Consider the following 11483-nt stretch of genomic DNA (forward strand, 5'->3'; position numbering starts at 1 on the left):
TTTCTCCATGGGTCCTTGGACCTGGAAGCCTCACCTTTATTGAGGGTTACTTAGAATCAAGCTGATTTGATGGTTAAATTTAGCGCCCACTCCTACTGAAGCCGATTGGAGTTTTGCCAACCACTGACTCTGATGAAAGCAGATGTAAGTTCATAAATAAGTGTATGAAACACACTTTTTCCTCTTCACTATGCTACTGTTTTCCCCATGTGACATAAAACACCTGTGTTGTGTTAAAATGCAAGGTGTCAGAGAAACACAGATTAGGAATGAGCAAAATTTTACATGATCTCTGTGACATTCCCATAATATAAACCCCTCTATTTAATATTTCTGAATTTCAGAGGGAAATAAATGAGAAAAAATGTATTCTCCAAATATCTACATATCTTTATAAGTTTATTTAATAACCACAGCTTGAATAACTTCCTTACAGAGGCTACTATAGAAAAGGGTTCTCAGGAGAGTAGAGCGGTGTAAGGGTATCTTTGAAGAGTTTTCCATGCATGGTCCCCATCCAGCCCGTGGCTGGTCAGGTCAGAGGACACGCTGAGCTACCAGGAACTTTTCTTCTGTGAGGCTCTGGCGAACAAACTGTGACACTGTCCTGAGGATACAGATTCCTCTCCTCACGCTTCCTCTCCCGTTTCGTAATGCCAGTGATCTGAGAAAGAGGGGAATGTCCCCAGCAAGGCTGCAATGACCCCACCCTGTGCTTACGTACAAGAGGGAGAGCTCCGCAAAGCCTGCTCCCTGAGATAATTTGGGCCAACATATGTAAATTTATATTTAGCCAAAATGACATCATTTAAAGGTCAGCTCATACTGAGCATACTGCAAAGCATGCTCAGGCTCGTCTCCATTCACTGCAACTGCTCAAGTTGTAATGAATTTGGTCAGCACTTCCCCCCCAGAAGTGGTTTGTCACTGAAAAAGTGGCCCACGAAGAAAAAACCAAGACTTCCCTGAGATTTCTTACTTTGAGGTACACTGCTGTTTCTTAAAGTACACCTGACATACTTCAGTCCACCATACCAATTCAAAGGGTTATACAGCTGCAGCCCTAAACTCTCTTCCCTGCCCCTCTCTACACTCTCTTCCTATTCATGAATCAGTGGCATTCACATCTGCTGAGACCTGCCACAGCAGTGACATGCAAAGAGGGGTCCTGCAGATCCCCCTTTTGGTTCCCCTTCGGCAGCAATCACTGAGGACAGCCTGACCCTTCCTGGTGAGAAGGAGCTCATGCTCCCCAGCCACCAGAGCAGGAGTGTGGCTGCACCAGCAGCTTTGCAGAGCCCCAGGGGCTGCTTGCCTGGCACCAACGGTGATCCCCATGGGTGCTAAGTGAGACTCTGAAAAGCGCTTTCAGTGGTGATATCAGAGGCCCCACCACTTGCTTTGACAGAGCTCGGTTTCCACCATCCACACTCATCGCCCAGCACCGCAGCTGGACACGGCTGCCTGTCGTCTTCTGTGCGTACACCAAGCCCTGCAAGCGCACCAAGCGCTCTGCTCCGGTGCAGGCACCTGCCCTTAAATTTGCTGCGTGAGCACCACCACGTTTAACCTGCTGAAAGGAAAACAGAGGTTTTATTTTCCCTTCCAAGACTTCCTGTGAAAGTAGCGCAAAATTCCCCGCGGAGGACTCCAGCATAACAGAGGCACTAAAATGCCAGAAAATGCATGTAGGTCGAAATATCCCTGGGGTGCTCACACAGGCTCTCGCACAACTGCTTAGCAAACTGGGTTGGGGAGCTGCTTCCCCAGCCAGTACGCAAAATAAGTAAATAAATGGGTGGGTGGGTAAGTAACTCAGTGCTTAGCTATAACCTGAGTCACTCCCCCACCCACGTGGGGCGGCTGTGTGAAGGCGACGCTCACCCACAGGAAAGGGGATAGCCAGGGTGGGAGCAAGCTGCTGAGGTCTGTGGAAGGGAGGGAAGCCCCTCGGGACCCACGCCGCCGGCTAAAGCTGGCTTAAGCTGATGCTGAAGCCACGGTGACAGTCTGTTTATCTTTGCTATAAGGTGAGTGTCAAAAGCAGTCCTAAGAAGACAAAAGAAAAGAAAAAAAGGAAAACCGAAGTCCTCACTGGGCCATGCAGTCATGGAGGTGCACTGCTCCATGCTAGGCTATGCAGGGGCAACCAAACTGGTCTTCAACAGCCCCAACAGACCAGGGCTGCAGTGTGGCTGGGCTTGGGGCAGCCCCACGCTAACACACTCCGTCAGCGTCCAAAACAGGGGCAGACACCACTCTGTGGGGTGCCCCGAGCTCGGCAGGTGCTCAGGGTTGCATGGGGCCGGCCCAGGGGTCACTCAGAGATGTCACAGTGTGGCACGTAGAGCTGCCTTCAGGTCCTTCCTCCAGTGAAAGGAGAAAGCAAATACCACATGCCAACACACGCAACGTTGTTGGCTTTCTGTAAGCAAAACGAAAGATGCTTGTTTATTGAGTTGTATATGCAGCAGCCGTTCATTTTCAATCAAACAATAACTTTTGCTAATTGAAACAATCTTTCTTTTTTTTTTTTTTTGCTTAACTTTCCCCGGCTATCTTGCGGTCCACAGCTGCTTCAAGCCTTAAGGCCATCATGGCAAATTAAGGCAGTCAGCGTCTGGCTCACTAGAGGCCAGTCAAGCTATAAATATTACCGGCCTGGCTCTTTGTGTTCACAGTGTGAGGAAACAGCTGGTTTAAGTTTGACTGCACGTTGTCATTTCTCCATTAGTGCAAACACTTCAATATTTCTTATGTGTGAGGTTGGAGTGAAGAAAGGGAAAGAAGGGAAGGGGGTCACTAAAAGCCAAAGCTAAGAAATGATGTTCTGTATATACATAATTTACAATTAGATTGCTGCCTGGGAGAAGGCTGAAGTCTGACATGGTGATAGCTAGGCTAAAGCCACAATGACTTCCCAGTTGGCCTATAACTTTCAGGACTTATTTTCTCTTGTTTTTCTTTTATTATTTTTATAGAAATTCTATTATAATGGTAATGGATTACATTTCTCAAATTGTATTTCATTTTAAGAGCTTGTAAGACTGTTGTATTTGTGGTTTCATAAAATATGAAATACCGGGAGACAGGGCCCTTCCCAAACCACATATGCATTCTTTTGTGGGCAGAGATCATATAGAAAGTTAGCAAACTAGAACATGCCAGGCATAAACAGAAGTGACATCTTGTATGGAAACCATAATCCCCCGTGTCTGTGGAATGTCTGCTGATTTTCGTGATTAGCATTATCGGGCTGTGAGGCTGACGGGTGCGAAATGGTAAAGTCAATGATTAGCCACTTCTTTTTCTTATTCGTCTTCTGCTTTGTCTTAAAATGTTATTCCCTATTCCCAAACTTTAAATACTGAACACCCCCACTGACACTACCCTGATCAAAATAAAACACCTACTAATGAAGGGGGAGAGGAGAAGACTCATCTCCAAATGCGCTGGGTCAGAGACAACCTACCTCCTGACAGTGCCTGTGCCGCGCCGGCCTGGGGGAACACCACAACCACCGGCTCTAAACGCCCCAGACACAGTAAATACTGTACTGGAAATAAAGCAGTAATGATAGCAATAACCATAAATAATGACAGTGATCATAACTTGTGGGGTCCTATGTCATTATTTGAAGACTATCCATATGAGAGCTTTTGGTTGCTTAACACTTTTGAAATTCTGGCTATCCTCATCTCCCTCTTAAACTCCTGAAGCTAAGCACACAATTTAAGCATCAGTGGTCAATCCAAAATGTAACCATGCCAATTATGAATGAACACATTATCCCTGAGTGGAAAGCTTCTTAGCTAACACCTGCCAGCCCAGCACCCCTCGAAAAGCTGCAAAAAAGTAGCTATCATAGTGGTGAGCTGGGTTTATTTTTCTCCTTGGCAACGTGTTTGCCTCAAGAACAGAGCCAAACTGTGCACACACACACACACACACGCACTAATGTTGAGCTGGTGGATTTTCAGAGCAAAGAGGAACTTCTTGAAGTAGTCAGACATAAAGCCCTGAGAAGATCCTGAATTTGCAGTTTTTCCAGTTTGGTAGGCAGCCACTCCACCAACCACCCAGTCAGTGGGGAAAAAAGATTATCAGTCTGAGATAACTAACACCATGTCTTTTTATCCAAGATTAATGTTACTTTATATAGGCAGCTCCAATAAGTGCATTAGGAAAGTCATCCTCTTAAGACAGATCTCCCAGCTTTGCTGTGGACTGACGTAGGGACTGACTCAAGCCCTGTTGGAGACAGAGAAGAGAGTCCCATTGACTGCAATGGGGTCTGGACCATGCTTGTTGTTTAGTCTGAGCTGAGGTTTACCAAGAATACCAGGGCTGCGTGCCGGTGGTACGCCACCAGATGTGGAAGGGATGGCACTGAGCCTCAACCGCGGGGTTGTGCTCCAGGGATGGAAAAAGCCATGCTCTTGAAAAACAAGTGATGTCAGGGTGATTACTGCAGATCAACCCTGCTTCTCCATGTGTTGGACACACGCAAGGTGTGCAAATGCTCTAGTTAGATCCACCAGTATCATACCACAGACTGGAGCCTACCACAGAGGTGCCTTATCTAGCTTAAAGTACGTCAGCCTGCCTCCTGGGAGCAGGATGGCTCTGTTGTGGTGACAATACAGAGCTCCACATGGATGAATGCACCCTCCTTAGTGGCTGGGTACAGCAGCCGGCACATGGCTAGACTGTGCAAGGTACCTCAAGTGCTACCCATTCAAATTTGCTGGTTTGTATAGCAGAAAATAGCTACCACTTAGGAGACTTTACATCAAGGAGAAAACTAAAAAAACCAAACAAAAACTTGAGGTCACTTTGGACTCTGAAAAGTCCTCCTGTGTGTCAGATGCACTCAACTCAGCTCTTTGATGAAAATTTAGAACAGTAACATGCAAAGAAAAATGGTATTTCCCAAAAGAGCCAGCACAAAAGATATATTAAGTGATAATTTCATTCTCAAATGGTTTTTGAGCAACAATTGGTAGCACTTAAAACAACATTTTGCACATGATTAAATCTTAATGACAACTAATTATTTCTGGCATTTCTTTAAAACTTCTGTATCAGCCAAGCTGATGTTAGAAAACTTCTGCTGTGCTTTCACTACAGCTAACTTTCAAAATGCTTTTTCAATGAAATCATCACACTGCTCATGGCAAGTGAAATTTATCTGTGGCCTGGATAAGACTCTATGTTCCACTTCAGCCCCCCTTAAAGATGGATTACCTACCAGTAAATGTAGTTCTTCCAAGCTACCTTTGTATAGTCCCACCACGGGTGAATGTATTCAGAGACCACCGAGCAACCCATGGATTAAAATGTTGTTTAAGCAGTACCCAGGGCCTCATGAGAGCATTTCCACAGGAGTGAATCTCACCCTAAATGCATAACATGAATTGCATTCATTCATTGTAATAGAATTGCTCATACTTAATTTAATAAAATATGTGAGGAACAATAAACAGAAAAGTAAGTAACAGTATGACATATGCAATCTCCAGATTTATATTATAGTGCTTTACTACAACAGGGTGAATCTTTTGGTCTGACTCAAGAGCAATAAATAGCAGGAAATAATACTCTTACATTCAGGTGAAAGATTGACTATATGGTGGCACAAAACGTCTCATTAGATTTATGTACCTGGGAAGAAATATAATGGCTGTGCCAACATAATGGATTTGAAGAAACTCAATTTGATACCACCTGTGACAATCTGCATTATATATGCAACAACAGCAAGGCAAATGACAGCTTTAATTTAAACTTTTCTTGCTTTATTTAATTTAAGGTAGACCCTTAGGCTATATTTTCTGGTGCTGTGCAGCAGGGTTTAGCTTTAAAAATACTGTTATTGTTAAAGAAAACTGTGTAGCTAATCTCTCTGCAGCACACTGAAAATAACCCTTTAATTTCATTCTAATGTTATTTCTTTGAAAAAAAACCAGTTTTGAGACTGTTTTGTTTTGAGATTTAATGTAGGGCAATTACAGCCAAAGTATATCTGGGGAGAGTCCTAGCAGAGTGAGTGCATTTCTGCTTTGAGTGGATACTTAATTGTTGATGTGTAAGAGGTTTAGTATGCTCCTAAAACTTTATACCCCCTTCCAGACGACAAAATATATGGCCAGGAAGCAGCCTAACACAGTGAGAAGGGAGAGCCGGACAGCAAAAAATCAAAAAGCTAACTATTCTCTGGTTACCACTTTGTGGGGTCTGGTACCCTGTTTTGCATCCTCTTTACACCGTATTATTCAGACCCAGGCTCCCCCATAGGAAGATGATTGCAGAGGATACCCTGGAGAGGTAGCACTTCCGCGGCTCTGCAGAGTGGCTGTGATATTTTAGACTCCTTTGGGACAACCCAGATTTTAAAATGGGTGTAAACAGAGAAGGTACACTTTTACTTAAAAATGAAAAGCAGCTCCAAGCTCTATAGCTACTGCATGAGTTGATTTTTAACATATGAAGCATTTTTAAGAAATGAGCATTTCATTTAAGGAAATAAATTTATGGACTGCAAATGAGCAGGGTGAGGAAGGCTTCTGCAGAAAAGAAAATGCAAAGTAGCCTACAGAAGACAGGGTACCACTGATCTGCACATATAAATCGATACTATATATGTGACGAACAGCAGATAATCTGTCAGGAAACCGATGAAACAGCAACATACAAATGGCAAAGGGCTAGCAGGACTTCAGGAAGGAAAAAAATGGTTTTCAGATTAGAGAGAGATGCGTATATCACACTGACCTGTAGTGACTTCTGTATTGACAGTGCTAATCAATATATCAGAATATTTGTTAGGATTATTTATCAATGATATATTACTGGTAAGTAATTCCATTTTATGCAAGGCTTGAATGATACACACTTTTTTCTACAGCTGGCAGGAATATCACATACTAGGAAGCATGACAATTCCCAAAGTATTAACACTATATATATTACATGCACACATGTATATGAGTTTTAGAAATGCCATAACATATTTATATTTGTTACTTGGCAATATTTGCTCTCCATTAAAAGTGTAATAATAAGATCTGTTTTTTCAGGCATGTATTAGGCCTTATAAAATAACAGTTTTCTGATGAAATAAAAACCGTATGTTAATTACAATAATATTTTTTAAATTTTTGTGTTAAATATAAGCATGCAATACATGCATGAAATTTTTTTTGTACTGTTAATCTATTCTTATCTTTGGTAGTCTGTAAGTGATTTTTTTTTTGTTTATTTTTCAGCATAATGTCATGTCTTAGGAATCACAGCGAAGTATGAATTTTCCTTGTTTTCTCCAGTTAGCAACTCTGCATTGCTCTGTCAATAGGGGAGGCTGTCAAATCCAAGATTAAGAAATGAAACCCTGCGTCCAATGTTGCAGGTTGTTTTTAATTCAATATAGAAAGAATTACATTTCTTCCCATTATATTTTCAGCCAGAATGTGCCCTTTAGAAAACCAGTGTTCTGATCAAAAACATTTTGCAGTTCAGAGCAGTAACTTGTACAGCCTCTTCTGGAAGCACAGCCCGTGTGCCAGTTCACCCACTGGTTGATATTAGGAAAGCTGTTCACTTTCTAATGATGGTCACATTAAGCACCTCTGAGTGATGCTGTCCAGAGAAAAATGAAGAACTTAGTTTTCACGTGCTGCTCAGACAATTTGCACTCAACTCCAAGTCCTAATGATGGAGTAGGTAGACCTAATGCTATTTTTTTAGGGAGGAGGTACACAAAATTTCTTCTTTTCATCTCTTTACTTCTGTAATGGTGGTAAAAGTGGTCAGGATGGCGCAAAAGTGTGTCACTGGGGTTCCAGATGCCTTGGCAACTCCTGGGTGCCACCTCTTTACAACAATTAACAGTTCTGCTGGAAAAGTATGAATCAAAATTACGCCTCGTGACTAATCAAAAAAGATTGATTTAAAGACAATTTTCCCAATGGTCAGTTTATATAGCCTTGCAAAAGTAGATGCCTGTTCTGCTAGTAACAGTGCAGACCGTAGGCACATTCATTTTATGCCGCCAGTGCGGAGACCAGGATACCTCTGAAGGAAAGGCAGATACCTCTTTTTGCAAAGAGCAACTCGGGTAGCCTAAACCAGCGGCCAATTCCTGTCTATTGACTGTGCAGGTAGCCTAAGTATCACCCTAAGTCGTTCAATGCATGCACACACTGATAGGAAATAGCATAAAGGAAGGAGAAATGATAGGCATTATGAAGATACGTCCAAACAGCCTGTTTAATTCAGGGCTTCTAAATCCTCATCCATCCCTGGAAAGTATTCTGAGTTCACATATACAAGGTGAACATACCTTAGATATGGGAGATACGGACAGCGAGCCCCCCCAACCTGAGTGCATGCCCCCATCCACCAGGCTGTAAAATATGCTGGACACAAGCCCACCCTGTCCTGCTTCCTGAAGTCGGGCTGCCAGGCAGGCAGCAACACGTGAACCGTGGGTTCACGTGAGAGACGGGGAGCCTAATTCCCCCCTGCAGCAGGGATGCTTTGCTCTGGCGGCTGCGCTGCGGTTCCCCGCTCCCTGCATTACTTCTCTTTTTATCCAACGATGGCACAGCCCCTTGGAGAGAAGCAAAGGCACTGAGCACAGAATCTCTCCCAGCTGCACGCCCAAGCACACATCCATCCACAACGACACTTTCAGGCCTCTCTGGACAGCAAGGCACGGCTCAGCTGCCCCCCCACGCACCCCACAATAGCAGGGGTGCCTCAGGGTGCCCGGCCCTCTCTAGACCAAGGCAGCCCCTGCAGGAGCCAGGTGCTTTAGTGCCTGGAGCTGTCTGTGTTCCCAAATCAGGGCTCCTACCAGTCTCTATTTGTTTGGGGCATGCTGGTGTGTGACAGCACATTTTCTACACTGTGCTCTCACCCACGGACTATATAGGTTTGCCTGGATTTAGCTGATCTGACTATGGGCGCACATTTTGGTCTTGGTAAGGGTCCTGACCTCCTAAATGGGAATATAATCCTTACCAGGGTTGCTAACAAGGATTAGACAGGACAAGGTTTTAGCTAATACAAGATGGTATTACTACGGTTTTGTCCTTAAACCATCACAGCAACAGCGAAATACCTGTGATTCACAAACTGAGCTCTAATATTCAGGCTAGTTAAGTATTTCAGGAATCCAAGAGAGCAAATTCAGAATTTTGGCTTGATTATTTTAAAAATGTGATAGGCCAACAATTTCAGATGGATCTGTATCATCTAGACTCTTCCTTAAGATCTTGGAGTATGGTAAAATAGGAGTCTGTGTATGACTGACTTTAGTTATGTATAACATTACAAATTGTTACCACAAATTTCAGTAACAACACTAATTATCTACTCTAATGCACTTTATGGAATTTACACTGAGAAAAACTGTGATCAGTTCTCTTACAGAAATGCCAGCACAAATACTTAGAGGTAATTTTAGGAAGCAGGTGAAACTGGTTTTGAATCAATACTCCGTTTGTGATTATATCTGTGCATTTGCTTAGTACAAAAAAAGAAACAAAAAAACTCTCTGAAATTGATTGTGAATAAGTTCTGAGTAAGTGGGCTTACAAGAAGACTTCCCCTAATTCTTTGTAACTTCAGTTCACCGTTTGTTTCTACGTATCTCAAATCTTTGACTATTCACTGGAAATTCTGATTTGACTTCAGCACAATTTCCATCCTTACCAGTGAAAAGTGTAGGTGTGATAAGCTGTCAAACCACTTTGCCCTGCTTGTGGTGCTCATCACATTAACACAGCAAATGTGAACAGTAACCACAGTGCCCATAGCTGAGGTTTTTCTAAACAACTGATGCTGGAAGATGAGATTAGTAGGCAGGTGTTTGTGACAGAGATGTGAAGCACAGTCTTCACTGGTACATCACCAACAATTGTGAGCAACTGACTCTCTGGATCTCTGCCCTTCAGCAACACCAAAGGAAAACTGTTTTGACAGTCAGGCATTTTAAACAGGAAAGCACTTGTTTGTATAGTTTCCTTGAAAAAAAAAAATCTTCATTGTTAGTTTTCAGATGGAAGAAATCCCATAGAGTGCTCCTATGCTTGGGAGAGCTACCAGTTCAATATCCACAAATCCACTGCATTACTCTTTCAGCTTAATCAATACAATTCCCCTCCATAGTGACATTCACAAAAAAAGTCCCGAGACAACAATTAATGGACTGACAGGCTGTGGCTACTGCCCGTTGAGCTGAGTAATTTCTTTTCCTGTTCCTTTCTACTCCCCTGTTTGCCTCCATACATGTGCTGTTTCTTCAGCGTGAGCTCGTCTTAAGTCCAGCACCATGGTTATGCTTTTTGGCACTATGTTTACAGTAAATATAAAAGTAAAAATCAATAGTTCACTCCCTCTGCCATTACAAGAATTTACTTCCTATTCTTCTCTGTTTGGTTATATTTAGAGCAAAGGCAACTGCCCAGATTTCTGCATTTTGACAACTTCCATTGAGTGTTAGCTCACATACACCACACCCTTAGACGGATCAATGGCGCTGCCCCAGACTACAGCAAACTGACATTTTGCTAACTTTAATATATGCTCTTTCACCTAGCGTGCAATGCAAGTTCACATCCAAAATTACCCACAGTCAGAGGAAACACAGAAAGGTATTGCAGAAGCTCATGAGAAGACTGTGCCTGTAGCGCCATTTGAGACCCTCCGTAACACCTGAACGGGGCTGGCAGGTGTGACCCACAATGTACGGGAAACCTGTAGGCTTCTGGGACAGCAGCTGGTGGCATCTAAAATGGTGCTAGATTCACCGATTTAGACAACAGAGCTATAACCATTGCGACAAAAAGTGTACTTGAGCGACGGTAACACTGGCCTTATTACCTTGACCCGTTAACCTGGTTTGGGTTACACTCCATCTTGATGGTGACTCTGGCTGGGGGCTGCGATAACCAGTCTTGCTGGGGGACACGTGGACTCATCTTTGATGTCTGCCCATATTCACTGGAGGAGGAGGCCGTCATCTCTGTCTTCGCAAGGTGGGGCGATCCGTAGGCGCACTCGAACAAGGACTGGTCTTCACTCACCACTGATAACGCTTCCTGCAAACCAGAGAAGAGAAGTCAGCGTGACCGTGTTTCAGAGCAGACATTACAATATACTCCAAGGAAAAAAGGGCTTGTCCATCTCACGAGAAGACGATCAGCCGGTCACTTGCTTAAATGCTCATTACTTTTTAGGCGTGCCACCGCTGTCGATGGAGGTGAGGACTCATGGTGCCAGACACGCCGTCACCATATGGCGGGAGGACAACCTCTACCCTGGGGAGATCCTTCCCACCAGTGGCCGAGAAGATGCACAAACACACACTACCAAACACTTGGGAATAGTGGCCAGGAGCTGGGAGGGAGGAGAGGGCAGGATGGGCAGTGAAGCTCAGGCCTCTGGCATCCCAGGTAGGGATGCGGAGGGCCAGACCT

At 43.7% G+C, this 11483-nt stretch overlaps 1 protein-coding gene across 3 annotated transcripts in view; it reads right to left on the minus strand.

Annotated features, from left to right (window-relative positions):
• Positions 1 to 11105, minus strand: part of ERG (v-ets avian erythroblastosis virus E26 oncogene homolog) — a 32858-nt gene extending 21753 nt beyond the window's left edge. For all 3 annotated transcript variants that reach the window (XM_009577636.1, XM_009577635.1, XM_009577634.1), the window contains exon 1: positions 10888 to 11105. In XM_009577636.1, coding sequence (XP_009575931.1) covers positions 10888 to 11027 — 140 coding nt within the window. In that variant the 5' untranslated portion in view covers positions 11028 to 11105. The remainder of the gene's footprint in view (positions 1 to 10887) is intronic.
• Positions 11106 to 11483: the final 378 nt, after the last annotated feature.

Source organism: Fulmarus glacialis, unplaced genomic scaffold (assembly GCF_000690835.1).
Source record: "Fulmarus glacialis isolate BGI_N327 unplaced genomic scaffold, ASM69083v1 scaffold27375, whole genome shotgun sequence".
In the NCBI taxonomy this organism is placed as follows: domain Eukaryota; kingdom Metazoa; phylum Chordata; class Aves; order Procellariiformes; family Procellariidae; genus Fulmarus; species Fulmarus glacialis.